Raw genomic sequence first — 21,821 nt, forward strand, 5'->3', positions numbered from 1 at the left:
TTCTCAGTGGCTGGGTTCATACAACATGCTAACCCACACTCAGTGGTTGAGTGTGGGTTGTTGAACCGTGGGTTGTCATGTTGTCTGAATGCAGCGTTGTTTTCTGCAGGGTGGCTTGTTAAGTATGCAGTGTGGCTTGTTAGCCACCCTGAACAATCCAACAACAAACCGTGGGTTCTCAAGGTGGCTTGTTCAAGAAAAATAAGCCACACTGCATGCTTAACAAGCCACCCTGCAGAAAACATGCTGCATTCAGACAACATGATAACCCACAGTAAAACAACCCACAGTTCAACAACAACGCACACTCAACCCCTGAGTGTGGGTTAGTGTGTTGTGTGAACCCAGTCAGTGACTACACTCCTGTTGGCACTTACTACCCAAGTTCGCTATTAGAGGGAATGACTTCCTGGTAGCCAAAGACTGCATTATAATGTGTGCCGAAACCCTGGGAGACCGATGGGCAAGCAGCAGCAATAACCGGTCAGCATATAGGTATGTGTAAAGGCACAGAGGAGGAAGCAGGGCTCAGGCCCAAGCAGGAGATGCTGCCACCCTGTATGTGGCACGCAGCTCAACTTTGAATGTGGCTAGGGTGAAGTCCCATTGTCCACTTGTTCCGCATTTCAGCACATATCTGTAGCGATGCAACCAAGGGTGCAAACAAAACACACTGCCTCACTGGGCTTCTTTGCACAAATCCAGAATGACACGCTTGCCAATTAATCCAGAACAATAACAAAGAATCAGACCTATCTCTTCCCTGCTGCATGTCCCCCCGCCCCCTGATATGGGATGCCGCTGTTTCAGGAATAAAAACTGAATTGTACATCAGTAAGTGAAGGAAAAGACTGTTAATTCACTCTCAACACTACAAAAATAAAACCCAATCTAGCCTGCAATCTTGGAGTTCGGGGGTGGGAGATTGCAAACCTAAACCTCAGAGGTGCATGTTTACTGGCGACACTGAAGAATGTAAGAATATAAGTTGATTTTTCATTGGAATTTGACCCCTGCCAGGTTAAATCGTATTTATGTAACTAATAGGTTCACACGCTGGCAATATACAGCTGGACAGGCTCATTTTCTCCCTATGTGGTGGATATGTTCCATATTGTAACATATTGTAGCCCAGAGATATTGGCTACAAGTGGTTAGTATTATTTCACAGATATTGGGTTTTGATGTGCAGTTGTCACCTTTATTGGTTCTTTTTAATTTAACTTGAATTTACTATAACAACTCTTAAAAAGACATTGATTATAAATTTGTTACTGGCAGCTGAAATAGCATGGGCTAGAAATGGGAAGAAAAATCATCCACCTACAATACAAAAATGATTGATGAAATGCTTGGAAATAGCAGAAATGGATAAGCTATCTGAAAGTATACATAGAAGGATGGGAAATCAACAAATAATTTGTACTGAGGACAAATGGAACAATTGTATTATTTATTTGAACATAGTTGGCAACATAATAGGTTAGGCAGAAATCTTTTTTTTTTTGTCGTAGAACAATTTTGTTTCCTTTCTTTTGTATCACCTTGTGTTAAAAGCATCATTAAAATTAATTAAAAATAAAAATAAAAAATGTAGCAGCAATCAAGGTTTTCCATTTAATGTATTTTGCATTTGTTTGAGGAAATTAGAAACAACAGATGACCCGACTCATACCAAATGTGGGTTTCACAATGCATCCTGGGTAATTTCATAACAAGGGTCCTGACACATGCAAATACTCCCGTCATTGGAACATAGGAAGCTGCCTTATAAGAGGCCAGACTCTTTCTCCATCTGGTCTAGCACTGTCTACTCCAACTGGCAGATCTCAGAGGTCTCCAGACCTCACATCACTTGCTATCTGAACTTTTCGACAAGATGCCAGAGAATGAACCCAGGGCCATCTGCGTGCCTAGCAGGTGCTCTCTACCCCTGAGCTATGGTCTCTCCATCTTTCTTATAACTGTCTCCAATTATTTTTAGCCTTCTTGGTTCACTGAATCTCTGCCTGGATAGCAGCTGATGGGATCCTCCAGGGGTCTTTCGGAAACGTCTGCTTCCCAATTCGCAGCAGCGAGATGATGGGCAGATACTCAGGACAGCTGGCTGCTATGCAGTCCGCTTGCACTCCTCAGGGAGGCTGCCTGGATTTGGCACATGCAGTAAAGCCACGAGAGATGTCACCAACTCCATTCCCACAGTTGAGGGGAAGGGTAGATCCTGCTGTACGGTGGCCCATCAAATCCACCCACCTGTGTGAAGGCGTCAGCCTCAATTAACTCCTGCAGGGTCGCTCAATCCCCTTACAGGAAACTGTCAGGCCCTCTTGGCAGGGTATAAAGTTGCAGCAGATGGAGGTCAAGATAAGAGAGTAAGAAAGAAACTGGAAAAGTAGCTGGATGAGGAAATAACATTCCCCAAGCAAGTTGCGAAACTGAGAGGAGTTTGGCGGTTGGTTTGCATACTTGCATGTTCACTCTCTTGATCTCTCATGCCTTGACGTCTCTCCATGAAATGCATGAATGGTGTCGGTTGAAAAACACCATGTTTGACACGGCATCGGATGACGACGTACAAGTTCAGTCTGGGAAGCCTCAAGTCGCACATGCTGCGATCAACAGACGAAATTTATGTAGGTAGGAACTGGGCCTGAATGAGGCCCTGTCAAGTATGACTAAGCACTCAGGGGTTGGACTCTGCAATGCCCAAGGGGCTGTGTGGTTTTGCAATTCCAAGCCCTCCGAGAACTGATCCCCTCCTCCTTTCGGGGGGCGGGTGTAACTGACACAAACAGGACTCCCTGGAGTCCAACATGCAAAGTAAGGTTGTTCCTGCAAATACAGAGCAGAGGGTAGAACTGTTCTAGGACTTAATGATCCCAGACTCCCTTCCATGTTGACTGCCTACCACTTCCAAGCTCATCAGGCCTCGGACCCCTCCTCTCTTGGTCCGTGCAAGCAACTGCAGTCTGGAGGCCCCAAAATGTTCTGTGCTCGCCTGGCATGCTCATGTGTGCTTCCCAGACCAGCTAGACCTGTCCAGAGTCCCCCCCTCTGAAAGTCACTGCTCAGCCGCAAGGCAATTAGAGGGTTGCGTGGTGACCGGGTAGAGCAAGGACATGTGCTCCGCCCCCTGGATGGGCAGCCTGTGGCTGGCGTAGTGGTGGATGATCTCAGGGACATTGTCAAAGGGTGGGCTGTGCTGGCCCAGGACGAACTTGTGGTCTTCTGTCTGCAGGAGTTTCATGTGGAGGAAACCCTGGCTGCTCCTAAGGGAAGGAAGCGGAGGAAGACAGTGACAAGGATTCCAAGCCCTCCCGCGGAGCAGAGAAGCAACAGAAACTGGCTTGATGTCAGGGTGGAAACTGAGCTGATAGAACCCCAGAGCAGTTCTGATTCTGAGGAGGATCAGCAATCCGTGGGAGAGGACCCACCTCATCCCATACAGGGACAGCAGCTGGCAGAGATTCCTCCTGCCGGCATTCCTGAGATAGATGGTGACCCTGGCAGTGAGAAAGTGCGGGGGGGAGGCTTGCTAGACGCTCGACGCAGCGCAGGGAGCGACACGCGATGGAGGGCGCGGAAAGGAGGCGTAGCGCCCATTTGGCGCGCAAGCAATGGCCACGTCCCGTGGACCCAAGGGAAAGAGGGAGGATCTCTCCCTAGCCCATAAGTTCAGGGTCTGTCCTTCAAAAGGGGACCAACTGCCTACCTGGAGCATAGGCTACTCTGCTGTTCATTGCTTAGTCGCTGGTGATAGCATCTGAGTCATTAAGTTGTAAAAAGGATTAAAGCCTTGAAAATAATCCTTTCGGCTATGTCTTGAGTTGGCTATTGGAGGGGACTGAAAGGGGCCACTAGGGCGCTCCTGACACTTAGCAATCCACAAGTTCTTTATTTAGTTAATAGCCACCGCTTCACACCTAAAGCGACTACAGAGGCTGGGAGTTGCCCTCTGGGCCCAAGTAATAAAATAGAGCTTTTGTGAAGATTGCTACTGAAAGAGGACAGTTGCCTTTCAACTACTGAATGGCTCTTTCACCATGCTCCACAAGCTTCTTCTGGGCTCCTCCCTTCAGGGAAGGTCCCCTTGACTCAACTTCTGACGGGCCACCACTCTGGCGGAACACCTCCCACCTCCTCTCTGCTTCGCCCACTTAACTCGGCGGCGAGCTCTGGCATCTGTCAATGCCAGTCCTTCATCAGCCAAGAATAACATGATGCATACAGAATTGCCTTGTGTTCACTCACTTGAGAGAGAGGGAGAAGGCATCATGGCTGCTCTCACTGTTCCGTACCAGGTAACTGGCTTCTCTACAAAGCCGCAGCAGCCCCTCGGCGTCTACCCGACTCAAGGTCCCATGATACCACCTGTAGACAAGGGAGGAAATAATTCAGTCATACCTCTATAGTACCGCTTCAGCGGCATTCAGCTGGAGAAGCGGGATCTTAATCCAATTAAAATAATAATTAGCCCACGTCTCTATGCACCAAGGCACCCCTTTTCTGCAGACAGCCATGTGTACTATATGCCCCTAAAGGCTTTCAGCCTAGAGTGGGTGTCAACTTTGATGCTTTGCAAAGCTTCCAGGGAAGACTTCGGCATAAATTTGCTGATGTAGAGTTTGTCGGTAAGTTTGATTCGAAGTGTTTAGGACTCAGTTGGAACCAAGGTTCTCTCTCCTTCCATACATGTTAAATCACAGCAAAGCCAAGAAGGTGGTGCAATCACCAATTATTCTTGCTGTATATAATTGTTCTTAGGTTGTATACGTTTGGACTTTGCATAGAAATGTCACATATTATACATCTTGGCTGGCATGGCCTTTTGGCCCGTTTACAGTTTTTTTCTCTCTAGATGAGGAAGGCATTCCAACAGGCTGCAGCAGAAGGAGAGAAAGGACAGAAGGCTATTTCATCAGCACTGCTGAGAGACCAGTTGTCTTTCACTCCGCTTCTCCCTCATCTGTCACTTAGCAGTAGCCATACCATCAGACTCCCTGAACTGTTTCCATCCCAGCTGTTCATGATAAGAACTGTCAGTGTAAGAGGTGGTGCCTGAGTTTGCTTTCTTCCTTCTCCCTCCCCATTCCTTTTTCCTTTTGTGTCGTGTCTTTCAGATTGTAAGCCTGGGGACAGGGACACTTTAAAAAATGATTTTTAACTGCTCTGGGAGTCTTTTTTTGGCTGAAGAGCTAGGTAATAATACTATAAATAAACAAACAAATAAATGTAGTCAACTGATGATTCATGTGTCTGAGGAAAGGGCTACAGTACACCAAAAGCTTATGCCATAATAAATCAATTAGTTTTAGAAGGTGCCACAGGTCTCTACTCTGTGCTGATTTCACTGCAGGAATTCTTGTTGAACCTCAGATGGCCCAAATCCAACCCACTTGGGATCCCAACCTGGCCCTCTAGGGTTGCCAGAAGGCCACATATCCCTTCCCCCTGGCCATGCCCCCTTTCCCCCAACCCCATTTGGTGTTTTCCCAGCTGATTATTATTATTATTTATATCCCACATTTCTTCCATCGTGGAACTCAAGGTGGCTACATGTGGTTCCCAGGTGGTCTCCTCTCCAAGCACTGACCAGACCCAGACCTGCTTAGCTTCAGCAAGGTGGCTGCCTCATGTGCCTTCAGACCATGCCTGGGACCACTGCATATTTTCCCCTATTCTAAAAGGTTAAAATGCCTCTCCGAAGGCTTAGTTACTGGCAGTAATTAAGCTTTAAAATGTTGGCATTTTGATTCCTGCTCTTTTGCCTTTGACCACTGGAATGCAGCCGCCCTCTCCAAAACTGAAGCTGAAGGAGGTTCAACACCCTGGGCTACAGCTATGGCAACCCAGTAGGCCCAAGAAGTGTTTGGGCTGGATACTGAGTTGGTATCCCTCTCAACAAAAGTGGCCAAAGGACAGTACACAAAGTATTCATGTTCTCAGGGACATGTTCCTATGGTGCATAGCTCAGCTCAAGAGGGTGAGTGACATCCATGGTGTGGCGCTGAGGGTGCCCTAGGAAGAGTGCAACTAGGTGTGTGCAGTGGAGGTCACGGACTCTCCCCTCACCCACTCCCGACCTACTCACGCCTGGCTCTCCAGCGGCAACATGGGATTGACGCGTTCGCCGAAAGCAAGCCCATGCTCTGCGCTCAGCCGGCATGGGCCGCTACTCTTCTCCAGGCAAGATGGCAGCTGGTTCTTCACTGCTTCCTTGCCTTGGGGTGGAAACATATGACTGGGCATGAAATGAGGAACATGCAGTGGTGGGCCCAGAGGTGCAGAACCAGAACAACTTCAAAGGCAGAATAATGGACTAGGGAAGGAGTGCAAGAAACTGGGAGCCTCGAATCATAGCAAGGTGAAGAAAGGTCAGCCAGAAACTCTGAGCTGCCAGTTATGTTAGGAACATAATAAGCTGCCTTACACAGTTAAACCAAGGTCCATCTTGCTCAATATTGTCTATACTTATCGGAAGTTGTAACTTTCCAGTTACAAGTTTTTTCCATTTGAAACTATGAAAAAATATAGTTAGTTTGATACCTTGCTGTATAACTTCAAAAGGTTCCATGATACAGCTTTGAAGGTGTTACCATTGGCTTTGCCACACCCAAAAATGTATAGTTTGAAATGAATTGGATGTAGGCACTGTTACGTTTGTGTGTATCATCAATAACTCCTGGACACAGCACAGGAGTAACATCTCTATAAGATATCTTGCTTGCTTTGTCCTGCACTGATATGCACAGAAACAGCAGAAGCTCCATGGAGGTTCAACATGGAACATACCCAATAGACACCACAAAATAGGCACTGAAGGTGGATGGATGGTGGCCATTTTGGAAAATAGCTTCCACAGATTTTCATTTTATTTATTTATTTATTTATTTTTAATTAATTAATTAATTAATTTCCATACTGCCAAAGTTCTCTGGGTGGTTCACACAAATTAAAACCAAAAAACGCAGGATAAAGCAATATAAAATATGAAAACATTAAAACCACAATATAGCAATACAACCAGAATAAAACCTAGCAGCAATGCAGAGATTTAAAATACAGTTTTAAAACACTAAAGTTAAAGACTAGGAAGCTAAAATGCTAAAATACTGGGAGAATAAAAAGTTCTTCACCTGGAGCCAGAAGGAGTTCAACGTAGGTGCCAGGTGAACCTCTCTAGGGAGCTCATTCCACAGCTGGGGTGCCACAGCAGAAAAGGCCCTCTTCCTGGTAGCCACCTGCCTTACTTCCTTCAGCAGGGACTCACCAAGAAGGACCGCTGAGGATGATCTTAGGGTCTGGACAGGTACATATGGGAGGAGGCGATCCTTCAGAGAACCTGGCTCCAAACCGTTAAGGGCTTTGAATGTTAATACCAGCACTTTGAATCGGGCCTGGAAATGGACTGGCAGCCAGTGCAGCTGCAAAAGTACTGGCATAATATCAGCCCGTTGACCAGTCCCTGTTAACAATCTTGCTGCCCTATTTTGGACTAGCTGAAGTTTATGGACCGTTTTCAAAGGCAGCCCCACGTATAATGCATTGCAGTAATCCAGACGAGAGGTTATCAGAGCATGGACAACTGTAGCTGGGCTATCTCTATCCAGATAAGGGCGTGCTTGGTATACCAACCTGGTCATGACCTCTACCCCCTTTTTCCCCATTCCAAACTATGTCTTCTATGTCATCCACATGGAAGTTGCCATTAGTAAAGACTTTCCAGCAGAAGATGTATTACAAGGACTATAGTGACAGGCGGTGCCTCTGCAGGGTTTCAGACATGGCCTTTCACAGCTCTATCAGGAGATACCAGGGAATTGAACCTGGCACCTTTTGCATGGAAAACACGCACCCTTCCCCTGAGTTCAGCTTATTAGTACAATCCAGAGTGGCTGGGTGACCAGTCAGATGGGCGATTAATAAATTTAATAAATAAAATAAAAATAAATAAATCCTATCCAACAGAGGCTGGTGGCTCCGATGTCAGTGTGGTGGTGAATCTGCCCCAGGTTTCAGACAGAACCAGTCAGAACTCTAAAGGAGCTCTCCAAGCACCTGGTTCTGTCTGAAACCCAGAGTGGATTCACCACCCCAGTGACATCGGAGCCACCAGCCTCCACTGCCATCACCTCTCAGGCCTGCTCTCACTGGGAAGGAGCAGAGCGCCCAAGAAGACACACTCCCACAGGAAGTGCTGCAAACAGGCTGCTTCATTACTTCCTGGCATGAACCAGCACTACGTGAAAGGCTTTAATCTTTATGAGGTCGAGCGCAAAATACAACTAGGAAATCTACAACTCTGCACTGGAAAGATCACAGATTCTGCCCTCTCCCCAATGTACCTATTTTTATGCAAGTTATATCTTCTTTTTCTGGTTACAAAATTTAATTTAAAATATGCTGTTCCCCATTTTTTGTCAGCAGTTAGGATTCCTGGAAGATCAGAGCATGGCATAAAAGGACAAAGAAGTGCAGGAGAAAAGTGATAAAGAGAACATAACAGGACTTACCGTGAGTGAACATGCAAAGGACTGTGCTGTTAAACTGCAATCCCACTGAACACAGTGGGATTTACTTCTGAGTAAAGGCCCATAATGCATAGGAGGCTTACTGCATGCAGGAAATTTACCCCTGGATCAATGGAGGCCCCATCCTAACCCTATCTAGTTTCTCTGGGCCAAACTATACATTATGAATTGTTTTCCTGGGGCGGGGGGGCGGTGGTGCATGTTTAACCTCTTCCTTGCCAGTCACTGATCCACTCAAACCCACACATCTTCATAGCTGCTTTTCTTCTGAAGGGGGAGAAGATATGGGGAATCCTGAGCAGACAAAGAGCCGGCAAAGAAAGGGGTAAACAGCCCCTTCCATTGCTCAGCGCACCCATGACTGCTTTCCATTTAAAATAAATCCAGTAAAACAATCACAGAACTGCACATAATGTGTAGCCCTTGGCCTTTGAGCCAGAAATGCCCACATTTTCAGGTTTTCCCATGCAATCATAAGGACTAGAAGCTTAATCTTTGAAAATGAGACTAAAGCAGAGATAACCGGGATCTTATAATGTCTTGCAATTCATGGCATAGTTGCCACACTGCAAATGCCTAGACCCTCTAGTTATATTATCTCAATGGTGGTAATGCCTGTATTCCCATTCCCAAGCCTGTGTGGTCTGAGGATACCCACCACTGACATCCAGGGAACTGGACGTGGGCGTAGAGTCTGGAAGGCTGGTACTGTTGTTCTGGAGGCTTGGTGGAACGCTTGCAGGTAGGCATCTGGCACTGATGCCCTGGGAGGTGAGTGGTCCCTCGGCATCCAAGTGGTTAGCAGAGCTATCAAGCTGTCCAACAGGCGGTGGCCACGGTAGCTCCTTGATCCCTTCAATCTCAACTGGACGAGTCCCCAGGAGAGAAGAGAAAGAATTCTGGAGGGAGGCTGGCCTGATGTTTTCAGAGAATGGCAGCCTTGAGGGCCAAAGGCTGCCACAGAACGGTGGGTGGGATAGGGTTAAACACCTGCTTCCCAAGGGCCACTCAGATCAATTTGTCAGCATCCCCCCCCCACACACACACACACAACAGTTGCATCAGGAGATCCAAATCATATCTTCTGCATAATGTCTCATTTTGCTCTCAGTCCAATGGAAAGAGAAAAATAAAGCAGATTCTTCCCTCCATCTTATCCCTGCCCAGATCTAATCACCACCTCCCTCCAAAAACACACACACACACACAAACAGAGCTGTGCACCGCTTCGTCCTGAAGCCTGAGCTCCGAGTTCAAGCAGGGCACCTCGGGCCACTTCAGGCCACCTCCGAGGCAAAAGGCAAAGGGGGCATGAAGCCGCACAAAGTGGGTTGGGTTGCTCCAAAGTGCTTCGGCACGCTTTGGTACAATCTGGAAGCCCAGCCCAGTCGCATCACCGCCCAGCTCCCAGCTCCTTACCTGGGCCCTCAGGATGGGTGCCGGCAGCTGTCTTGTTGTTCCAGGGGCGGGGGGAGCCATTTTTAAAATGGCAACTCCCTGTATTTCCCAAAATAGATCCTGCAGATCCAAAAATAGATCCAAAAATAGATTTAAAAAATGGTGACTCCCCGTCAGAACAACAAGACGGCTGCTGGCGCGTGTCCAGAGGACCCAGGTAAGGAGCTGGGGGCTGGGCAGCATGTGGGGGTGGGGGTGAAGCAAGATTCAGATGTCCGAATCCTGCTTCAGCTCAGGAGGTTGAAGCAGGTTGGGGGCCCCCACATCACCCTGAAGCAAATCAGACTCACCTCGGACACCCTGAAGCAGCCTCCGAAGCAGATCGGGGGGCCTATGCACATCCCAAACACAAACCTTCTGCTGATACACCCTTTTGCTGCTTACCTGCAAAGACCCTGGAGATCCGCTCCTTTTTCCACTCCCAGGGCTGGTCGTATTCCTCCGGCGGCCGCTCATCGTCTTCAGGCAGCCACGAGTAGCGACAGTGGACTCCGGGTGGGCCCTGGGGCCCTGGGTCTGCTCCTTTCTCAGGCGCTTCATATGGAACATCGTACAAATGCAGAGGCTTTTGAGCAGCAGCTAATCCTTCCTTGGAACCGTTCTTCTGAATCTCTGGTAGCAGAGAAGCAAAGAGTCCACTTTAAAACTCCTGCCTGGGATTTACTGATTGACTGGTTGGATTTGTACCCCGCCTCTCTACCAAGGAAGGGCCGCTCCAGGCAGCTTACAGTCATAGGTAAATAAATACTTGATTAAAACAATAATAAAAACGAATACATTAAAAAACACACAAAAATAACAAGGTAAAAACAGCATCCAACCCAGCAGACCCACTAACAGCCAAAGGCCTGCTTGAATGAAAACGTATTTGCCTGCCAGCAGAAGGACAGCAGAGAGGGAGCCAACCTAGCCTCCTTCGCAGGGAGTTCCATAGCCTGGGAGAAGCCACCAAGAAGGCCCTCTCTCAAGTTGTTACCTCTGAAGGTGGAGAAAAGGGTCTCCCCTGAACATCTTGAAACCTGGGCAGGCTTGTATGGGGGAAGGTCTTTCAAATAGCTCGGTCTCAAGCCATCTAGGGCTTTATAGATCAGAACCACCACTTTGAATTGTGCCTGGAGACAGACAGGTAGCCAGTGAAGCTGTTGTAACAAGGGAGTCACATACTCCCTGTATCTGGCCCTAGTTAACAGTCTGGTTGCAGCATTCTGGACCAGCTGAAGGTTCCAAATAGTTTTCAAAGGCAGCCCCACGTAGAGCACGTTACAGTAGTCCAAACAGGATGTAACGAAGGCACGTGTAACTGTGACTGGATCGGACATCTCTAGGAATGGGAGCAGTTGGCAGACTAGTCTCCGCTGCGTAAACAGACTCCAGCCATGAATTGTTGGGATCTCATGTGTACAATCAGAAACTACCCTGACCTTTAAATCTGGCTTTTTGTCACCTATCTGAAAAACGCCCAGCCACAAATCACTTTTAACTAACTGTGACAGGCAAAGGCAGCAGCGGCCGTATTTTGACTTTGGTATTTGAAGAGACTGTTTAGTTCAGGGGTGCAGAACCTCTTTCAGACTGAGGAGTCCATTCTAGAGAAGCTCTGGGAGCTGCATTCCAGTGGTGGGCGTGGCCAAAGACAAAATGGGTGGGTCCAGAAGACCAGCATATTTTAGCTTAAAGCTCTTACTGCCAGAAACCAAACCTTAGGAGAAGCTTTTTTTTTTTTTTTTTTTTTGGGGGGGGGAGATGGATGCGCAAAAAAAAAGGAAACCACCAAACAATTAGCAGTCAAGATTTATGTACTTCTAGAATAGTCATGTACTTCTAGAATGCTCTATCTATAATGATCTTAGAGCCCAATATATTCACCCGCTGTTAAAATTGTTGAAGGGAGGAAGGTCATCTCTTGTAAAGGTTTGCTTCCTATTGTCTAATGCTGACAAATACATATCCTTCAGAACATCTAAATGTCTTGTCAATTTTTTACAGATGTGTGTTACGAAGCTTGAAGGCTGTAAGGAAAATTATTCAGTTTCTGAGGGTCTATTAGTAGAGTTTTAAATTGTATAATGATCTCTTTTCCCCTGTAGCTGTGTATAATGGCAATTTGCTAAGATACAAGAAACTCTTCTGGTATGGCAGTCAAGGGAATCCCAGGCCAGATTTGGTTCACAGGCCTATAATTCTGCACCACTGATTTAGCTGGTACATTGAGAGGAGTAGGTAGAGGAGGCAGGTCTAAGCTCTTCCCAGAACAGGAGTGCTTCCGCCCATGTTTATTATTTTCTTTAAAAAAGCATATGCCACCTTTCTGCCAAATAACCTTCAAGGTAACCTTCAAAATACCAAAAATGTCAAACATCATGAGAATACAGCACAGCAGTGCAATCAAAGAGCATACCATTACTGTGGCTTTGTACTTCATATTTACATTAATTTATTGCAGGAGTGGGCAGAGGGTAGAACGGTACCTACTGGTAGATCTCCTAGTGATTTGCAGTGGATCAACAAGGCTTTCCGATTCCCAGTTGTCTTAACAACAGCAACAACTATAACATCCCCTTAAAAAAAAATTAGGCTGCTGAAACAAAGAAAGCTTGGGGGATCCAAAAGTGAATTTTCATCCTGGGCTGAGCATGTGCTCAGAGGAAACCTGTCCTTAATTCCTACAGTGCAATCCTATACATGTCTATTCAAGTAAGCAACACTGCACTGAAAGGGATTTACTCCCCGGTATAGGATAGCAGCCTCGGTGTATGTCTGCTCTCTTGAGCCACAATTTTGTACCTTGCTTTGGTTGGTGGATCTCAAAGTTCTAATAAAAAAATTAAAGTAAATGGATCCTGCAAGGCTAAAGTCTGCCCACCCCTGATTTACAGATATGTAAGTGTCCTGGAAACACAACATATTGATGAGTGGGATATAAATGCATTAAATAATCAGACAAACCAAATGAGAAGCATGGGGAAATGCCAGACAATGAAAGAAAATAACTGATGACAAAGAACAAAATTGCAGTAAATTATCAAACAGAAAAATGCTTGGCTGCGTCGTTGTGCTCCATATTTCAAAGCCTTCACTTTCATGCTGGGGAAAAAGCCCTCATTCCAGATCAGAGAGTTCAGTGACAGAGAAGACTGGCTACCTTACCAGCCAACAATTTCTGTGCTTCGTATGGTTCCATGTAGCCTTCACTTTTCACCCTTTCCTGTTTTCCCGTTTCACTATTAGCTTCTTGTGCGGTGTCAAATGGATCAGCATAGTCCTCTAGAACCATCATCTGAAAGGGAGAAGATGTTACTGGATCAGGAGTACAAAGGTGGAGACAAGTATCCACAAAGTTTGTGAAATATGGATTTCGATTTACCCAGGACCATTCAGTTGATCAAGCTGAGAGGTGTGGGATCTTATGAGGCAGCAAATAACATGCACACAACCAACATAGATGAAAGTAAAGGAGATTTATTGAAATAAAAGAAATAAGCAAAAGTAGAACCTACCCAAAGAGCTGCACTCTCTCTGAGGCTTAAGAGGCTGCACACCTCCTAGGTTCAAACTTAATTACAAAGAAACCTCAAAGAGTTGCATGCTCTCTGAAGCTTAAGAGGTTACACACCTCTCAGGTACAAGCTTAACGCAAAACAAGTCTCAAGAAGCTACACACCTCTTGGTCAAAGCTTACCCAAATATGGTGCATTAAATGACTAAATATACAGTTAGTCCCTGTGTGTTGCTCAGCTCCAGATCGGTCTACACTGCTGAGGCAACGGTGATACAGTGTCAGCCAGGCCCAAGCCTGCTGTCTTATATCCAAACCCAAATAGTTAAGTATGACAGAACAAAGATAACTGAGCCTTATCAAAGCCCCGGACAGTAAAATCCTTTCCCTGAATTCTACCCAACACATACTCACCACACGCTATCAAGTACTTGGCCACAGCACTTAATACATGTCCCGTGGATCAAGGGTACTGTTGGTATGTGCACACACAAATGATCCAGATGCAACCACGCCCCTCCTGAACACTGGAGAGCTTGGGAGTTTTATACCATTTTCCTCCGTTGGGCTCATGAGATCAAAGAGGGGTTCAGTATGTTCTTTGTTGATAATATATCATGTTCCCAATTCCCAGGATTGACGTTGTTACTGACAGACTGACATCTCCTTCTGACTCCCCAACATTTCTCAAGGGTGCTTCTGTGGTCATAACGTGCTGTCCTCCTCTTTCATTGGCCCATTTCCATCTTCTGTAACTGATACTTCAGCACATAACAGAACACCCCCATTTGGCTTTCCCAGAATAAAGCCATTTGTTCTCCATTCACACTTCCCCTTCCTGACTTGGGCTAGAATACTTCATATGCACATGACATGGAATGGTTAAAAGTTAACCTTTTCACATTTCATAATGTTCTCAATGGACACTTAAATGTTTTGGGTTACAGGGTACATTCAGGATGTTTACAATTCATGTTACATTCAGGGTCAAACTTCGCATTCGATTTGGTTCACACCACATTTGTTGCATTTCAAAAGAGGATAAGAGTTCATTGTGGCGTCTGAAGTCTACAAGGTTATCTACTAAGAGCAGGGAGAGAAGTTATAGAGGGAAGCAATCTTCATTGACAAAAATCAAGTAAAGGTGGATTTAAGAAGTGAGAGAAATTAATAAAAGTGGTAAGATATTAAAAGTAAGATATAAACTTAAATATTTAAGGGAAATATATGTGGATGTGAGGAGATCTAGGGAAGACAACATGAAAAAATAGGAAAAATAAAATCACACCGTGTCAAGTTCACCTGGGAATAGGCAAAGGTGATGTGGCAATTTTGTTAAAACTAAGCAGGCCAGAGGCTGCAATTGTACATGCACTGACTTGCAAGGAAATCGCATGGAACTGAGTGGAATTGACTTGTGAGTAAATATGCTTAGGATTGTGCCATGGGTCTGGTCAGTACCTGAATGAGAGACCACCTAGGAACCTAGTGTACACTGCTTGGGGTTCCACAATGTAAGAAAGTTGGGGTATAAATAAATGCAGTGATCTGACATGGTACATGCCCAAAGAGTCCAGGTCCAGGAAATCAATGGTCTCATTTGGATGTAACACTAAAACATCGTATGGCACTAAATGAATGAGCCTAGCCTCCTTCCAGGAGCTCCCAGACAGCTTTTGCTTTTAATTAACCACGGTTTGTTGTTTTAACCAACAAACTGTGATCAACATTAAATTCTTAGTTTAAAACAAGCCAACTTCATGACATTTTATTTATTTATTTATTTAATACTACTTTTACACCACTCAGTGTCCTAAGATCTCTAAGCAGTTCACAATACAAACATGTATAAATACAGTATAAAACCAATATACAAACAGTACAGTTAAGGGGGCAATCTAGCCAGCGGCTAGATGGCCATAGTATATGTCGGTTTCCAGGAACCAACCATGGAGCCCATGCTCCGAGGTCGGTTCCCGGACACCTAACCTTCCCCTCTCATGCTGCCTCACAGGCAGCTCGGAAGGGCTCCATGCTGGGAAGAGGAGCACAGAGCGGCGAAAACAGGGCGTTCTGGGGGGCGTTCCGGGGCGGGGAAGGCGGAAATGCTGGTACAACGCATCCTATGCGTCGTCTGGCAGCCGCTTCCCCCACTCTGCCTTCCTGAGGCTAGACAGCTGACATCGGCTGTCTAGCCACAAATGCAGGGCAGCTGAAGTGCGGAGGGGACGATCCCCTCTGTGCTTCTCCTGCCCTGCATTGGATAGGCGGTCACCTCCGAGTTCGGAGGCGGCCGCCTATCCCCATAGGATTGCACCCTCCATTAGTTAACATTAAGGGTGCAATCCTAGGCATGTTTAGACAGAAAAAAAGTCTTACAACTCCCAGCAGTCCCCAGCCAGCCATGCTGGTGAGTGCTGGGAGTTGCAGGACTTTTTTCTGTCTAAACATGCCTAGGATTGTGCCCTTAAAGACTAACAGCTACCGCAGCATAAATAGACTACTTCATCAGATGCACGAAGCCTTCTCTTCAGTTGGAAGAAAGAAAAGATGGGGGGGGGAGTGGAATTGTAAATAGCTGGACCAAAAGGCCGTGAAATGCAAGACGTACAGTCTGTGACATTTCTCTGCAAAGCTCAAATGCTCACATGAAAAACAATTACCATACACAACAGCAATCAATGGAGATATATACCAAACATCTGGAGAAAAGGAATCTAGTCCTCGAGAGCTTGTGCCAAAATAACACAACACAAGCTTATGCATAAGCCCCATTTAAGTGCGATGGAACGTAACTACTCCCAGGTGAGTGTACACAGGATTGCACCTTAACAGCAACAGTTTGCATGCAAACATCTAGGTATGCAAACATAAGAAGAGCCATGCTGGATCAGCCCAAAGGCCTGCCTAGTCCAGCCTGCTGTTCCCACAGCGGTCAACTAGATGCCCACAAATAGGGCCTGAGTGCAACAGCACCCTCCCGCTCCTGTTCCCCAGCGACTGGTATGCATTGGCATTATCTCTGGAACTGGAGATAATACCTAGTCCTCATGACTAATAGCCATTAATCACCTTATCCTCCATGATTAAGTGTGCACGGGATTGCAGCTTTATAGTGCAACGTCTGGCGCAAACGTCCCGCTGCCTCCCTGCTCCAGTACGCATGCGCAGGATTCCAGCTGAGCGCAATCTTCTGCATGTTTACTCCGACGGATGTCCAGCTGCGCCCAATGGGGCTCACTCCTGAGTAAGGGTGCCTGGGGTTGCAGTCTAAACCTTGTTAGTCTTGTAAGGCAGCCTCCTCCAACGTGGCGCCCTCCAGATGTGTCGGACTACAACGCCCAGAATCCCCCAGCTGCCTGGGGGATTCTGGGCGTTGCAGCCCAACACATCTGGGGGGCGCCACGTTAGGGAAGGCTTTTGTAAGGTGCTGTGAACAGATTCTCTACCCCGCCACCTCTGGAAATGACAGCCACGGTGCTTGCTTCCGAGAAAACGGGTCCACGATGAAGTCGCACTCAAGAGGAGCGACATCATCACCCGCAGCGCCGGCCGCGGCTCGAGCAGGCGTGCCCCCCACCCCACCCCACCCCACCCCACCGGCCCCCAGGACCCGCCGAGGAAGGGGGCGCGCCGACCTTGTCTTGCTGGCCCGGGGAGGCGCCGGCCCGGGGAGGCGCGGCGGGCGCCGCCTCAGCCGCCTCGACCCTGATGAGGCGGCGCCTGGGCGATCGGCAGCGGCGGCCGCCGTCGGCGGGGGCGGCGGCGCCCCCCGAGTAGGGGTCCTCGAAGTCCCGCTCCCTCTGCAGCCGGTAGGCGGCCAGCAAGTCCGGCTTCTCGGGCCCCGCCGTGTAATCCGGCTGCGGCGGCGCGGGCTTGGCGCTGCGGAAGAGCAGGCGGTCGCGGAGCCAGCGCGCCATGCTGCGCCCAGCCGGGCGTGGCGCTGCGCGGCGGCCTGGGCCTGGGCCCGGGCGCCGGCGGCCGAGCGGAGGCGGCGGAGCGGCCCGAGCTCCCCCTGGCTCGCCTGCCGGGCTCAGCCGGCCGGCGCGGAGGCGCTGTGCCCGCCCCTCGCCGCGGCCCCCCGCCTCCGCCTCCGCCTCCGCGCGCCCGCCCGGACGCCACCACGGCCCCCTTCGCTTGCTTCCCTGCGAGCCTGGCGCTCGCCTTGGCGCCGCGGTCGCCGTCCCGGGCCAGACGCCGCGGGCACGTGGGCGCCTTCCGGGCGGCCCGCGGCCTCGCTCGCCCTTCTGCTTGGACCCGCCGCCGCATCTGCTCCGCTTACCCCTCCAAAGGCCCGAGCGCGCGTCTCTGGTCAAAAATACTGCCCGTTAAAAAAAAGTATTTTAACACTTGGGCCGCGTTTTACCCTGGGTCTAGCCTAGAGATTAAATGTAGCGCATGTTTTAGTGAATTTATGGCAACACGGCATTTCCTCCCGATAGTGGGGTTTGTTTCGTGGCTGCTAGGCATGATGGCTATATATTACCCCCAGGATCAGAGGCAGGGTGCCTGGCGATATCAGTTGCTGGAGAACACGAGCAGGAAAGGGCGGCTGTGCTCGTGTCCTTGTGGGTTTCACAAACATCTTATGCGGTTGGCCACTATGGGAACAGAACGCTGGACTAGATCAGCCTTTGGTTTGATCCAGGATGTCTCACTTTCTTAAAGGCATTCATATGGACCCAGCATACCAGAACAACAAACACTTCCCTTCCAGCTGTGTAACAAGGCCTAAGAATGTATAACTGCAACAACTGTATATGGCTTCCTCATTTATCCTCGTGTCCCCTTCCTCCGTTGTTTCACCTGTGCTGAAGCTTAGATTGTAACCACCCCATAGTGGAAGCTCTCCGGGCAGTTTACAAAAATTCAAACATTAAAATACAATATACAAAGTTTAAAAGCTATTTACATAAAACACACAGACCATATACACAAAGACAACATATAACTAAAAACAACTTTGAACAGTCAGTCGTACCCAAAGACAGATCCAGGACTGATGTCCTGTGCTGCCAAATGCCTGAGAGAAGAGGAAGGCCCCAACCATGCAAGTACACCATTAAGGCAGCAGTCCTAGACGCATTTACCTGGAAGCAAGTCTCATTGAACTCAATGGCACTTACTTCTGAGTAGACAGACAAAGGATTACACTATAAAACTCCTGAAAACAGTATAAAAATCAAAGAACTGAAAGACAGCATAGCGTTCCTCTTGGGCCACAGGGGAAAGGAGGAACAACCTGAACAAACTAGCTGGCCAAATCAAAAGCCAAATGGAAAAGGATGCGCTTTACAGGTTGCAACCCGTCCAAAACGACAGCATGGTGGAGGGACTGCCCACCTCCTTGGGGATAGATCCACACCCCACAGCAACTGAAAGGCTTTGCTTCTGGCTTGTCAACCGGAGTGGCTAGACAAAGCTGACTAGCTGACTGAAGGTGGCATGAGGCCAGAGATAGCGTCTGCCCTGGGCAAAGCTGATGAAAAGCATTTGGGGGTCACTGCTTCCACCTTGCCATCCAGAAGCAGGCCTGATGTTAGAACTGGGGCAGAGAACCTGTGTCCCTCCAGATGTTCCTGGACTACAATTCCCATCATGGTTCACCATTGGCCACACTATGTGGGGCTGATGTGAGCCGGACTCCAACAACATCTGGAGGGACACAAGTCCCCCACCCCTGATCTATAGGGATTACACCCAAATTTGAACCTGTGCTGCTTCAGGGGGAGTGCAACTCCATCCAGAACAGGTTGAACACCAACCAATTCCTGGCTCAACAGGACCTCACTGGGTCTGAATTGGTTTGTTTTCCCTCTTCCGATCCAAAACAGCCACCAGAGACACTCCTGGGGATCGGAATATGAAAACCAGAGAGAGTGAGAGCCCATGAGCTCCAGGCTTAAATCTCCAGAAGTAACAATGGTCAGCAAGCCACATGCCTGGAAACTGAGATTGCAACAGTGCGGGCTCTATGTTTCTGGGGGCCCTTGGGCAAGATGCCCTCAATGGGCCCCTTCCCTCAGTGAGTCACCTTTGCACCACCACTGTCACCAGCTGCTCTCGCTCCTCATCCTCTCTGTCATCACTGCTACCATTTGCTTGCTTGGCAGGCAGAAAGCCAGGGAGCCAGCAGGCCGTGGCATCTCCTGCTCCTCCTCACCACCACCGTTGTCTGGGCCAGAGCAAGAGGCAGGAGAGCAAACAGGCTGCAACGCTGAAGAGGATGAGCTACTCCAGGGCACTCTTGTCAGTGGGCCCCTGCTGGGGTGTGGGCTCTAGGCAGGTGCCCAACCATTCCTGCCCTTGATGCTGGCCCTGGTAGCCAACTTCCCCCAACTTCCCCTATTGGGACAAATGCAACTCTATCTGATGAAGTCCAGTTAGCAAGCACGGGGAAATGTGAACGAATTCTGCTTTGCCAGGGGCGGAAGGCTGTTTTTATTATTTTATTATTCCTGTATTTATTTTTCTATTTCTATTGCACCTTTCTTAAAAATTAAAAATAAAGAGCCTCACACACAGGATAGGTAACAGCAATGTTAAAACAATAAAACAGCAAGGAAATATAATACATAAACATATGATTAGTAGTAGTAGTAGTAGTATTAATTATATTTATATACCGACCTATAGCCTAAGCTCTCTGGGCGATTTACAAAAGTTAAAACATTAAAATACAGTATACAAAGTCTGAAGACCATTTACATAAAAGCATACAGACAATATACACAGACAACATATATCTAAAAACAACTTTGAACTGAAACAACTTTTTTTAAAAAAAAATCCAACAATAAAACACAGCTTAAAACACCACCACTTAAAAACAGTATAGAAAAGTAAGCTGATAAAAAGCATTTTGGGGTCACTGTTACCACCATCAATGTTACTTGCCCTGGTAAATTGGGATGGGGCATGGCATAAACTGAAACAAATTAATAATAATCTTAAAGCAGCCTAAATTAAGCCCCATCCTACTGCTACTATACATGAGAATGCAGTCTGTGAAACTTCCCAGTGCTTTCCCCCAATCCTCAAGTTCCTCAACACAACACACACACACACACACACTTGTCCAAAAGTTAAATTAGTAACTTCTGGAGTGTATAGTACCATTGTTTCCTTCACGCAGGCGAAGTGTTTTCCTGTATGTCTGAGCCTATCCTGGTGCTGAGCTTTGAATTTTGGAGCGATACTAAGTTTTTAAAAAATTAAACCCTCTTAGAAAAAACTGCGCCTACTCCTGCCGTGACTCGGATTCGAACCGAGGTTGCTGCGGCCACAACGCAGAGTACTAACCACTATACGATCACGGCGAGCTACTCGGGCTCTGGAAAAAAAACCTGGCAGCTACCCTCTTCATTATTACAGTCACTGACGTCACCTCTCTCAAGCTGTAGTAGGTTCCGCCTTCGGTTCATTCTCCCCTCGCCCTTTCCACGCACGCGCCTTACTGGAGGCTTGGCTCCCACAGTGCGCCTGCGCTCTGGGACAGCGTGTGCTTTTAGGGATGGAACCGTCAAGCGCGGCCACGTAGATCGTAACTGAGTTGCTGTAAAGGCAAAGCGCTCTTGCAAATCCCATCTTAGGTCGCTTGCTTGATTTTCATGCATCTTCTGCCGTTCCGCCTTTGCCTCTCCCCCGTTTCCCCAGAACTCCCTCCTACAAGTTATATGCTTGCAGTAAAATCCCATGGTCTACTCAGAAGTAAGCCCCGTTGAGTTCAATGGGGCTTACTCCCAGGTAAGTGTGTATACTACTGCAGCTTTAGCCTTAATGCTGTCCGGAGCAAATAAGATCCTTGGAACGCAGGTTAGATTTTTCCCTACTATAGACCCATTTAGACCCCCACACTGTATCTCCAGCTCCGGTTAGACAGCCTAACTGCCTGTAAATTCTATGGAAGGTACATAGCTACCAGGGAGACAGGAGCTTCCCTTTTCTATCTCATTTCCCAGTTTAAAAAATAACTAAGGGTGCAATCCTGTGCATGTTTAGACGGCAAAAGTCCTACAACTCCCAGCATGCCCCAGCCAGCCATGCTGGCTGGGGAATGCTGGGAGTTGTAGGACTTTTTTTCCCGTCTAAACCTGCATAGGATTGCACCCTAAATAACCTTAAATAAAATTGAAATCAGGAGAGGCAGGGAACCTGATGGGCTGCAAGAGAAGTGTCCGTGACTTAAAGCCTCTGGCTCATTCTTCCCCAAATGGGGAAGCTCTGTAGAGATACCTCTGAAGACAATGTCATTACTTAACTTGAGGAAAGTTGAATTATGGAACTCCTTGCTACAAGGAAATAGCTGTGGCAAAGAATTTATAATTTTTCAAAGA

At 47.6% G+C, this 21,821-nt stretch overlaps 1 protein-coding gene and 1 non-coding gene across 3 annotated transcripts; both read right to left on the minus strand.

The window, feature by feature from the left end:
- Positions 1-1,176: 1,176 nt before the first annotated feature.
- Positions 1,177-17,520, minus strand: SHF (Src homology 2 domain containing F). 2 transcript variants are annotated; one of them, XM_084816952.1, is made up of 7 exons: positions 17,124-17,520; positions 13,137-13,266; positions 10,374-10,601; positions 9,190-9,396; positions 6,092-6,221; positions 4,252-4,371; positions 1,177-3,269 (listed from the first exon to the last, which is right to left on the minus strand). In XM_084816952.1, the coding sequence occupies exons 1-7, from the start codon at positions 17,403-17,405 to the stop codon at positions 3,062-3,064; spliced, it is 1,305 nt and encodes a 434-aa protein (XP_084673078.1). In that variant the 5' UTR covers positions 17,406-17,520; the 3' UTR covers positions 1,177-3,061. The 2 variants fall into 2 exon arrangements, with proteins under 2 accessions (XP_084673078.1, XP_084673079.1); XM_084816953.1 differs by lacking the exon at positions 17,124-17,520 and adding an exon at positions 16,558-16,732 and having other exon boundaries at positions 1,184-3,269.
- Positions 17,521-20,732: 3,212 nt separating this feature from the next.
- On the minus strand, positions 20,733-20,804 carry TRNAH-GUG (transfer RNA histidin (anticodon GUG)). The gene has a single exon. It is a non-coding gene; the product is annotated as a tRNA-His (tRNA).
- Between the last annotated feature and the right edge of the window lie 1,017 nt (positions 20,805-21,821).

This window comes from Heloderma suspectum, chromosome 11 (assembly GCF_057233095.1).
Source record: "Heloderma suspectum isolate Gila_16-S chromosome 11, 16-S_ref, whole genome shotgun sequence".
NCBI classification, from domain to species: Eukaryota; Metazoa; Chordata; class Lepidosauria; order Squamata; family Helodermatidae; genus Heloderma; species Heloderma suspectum.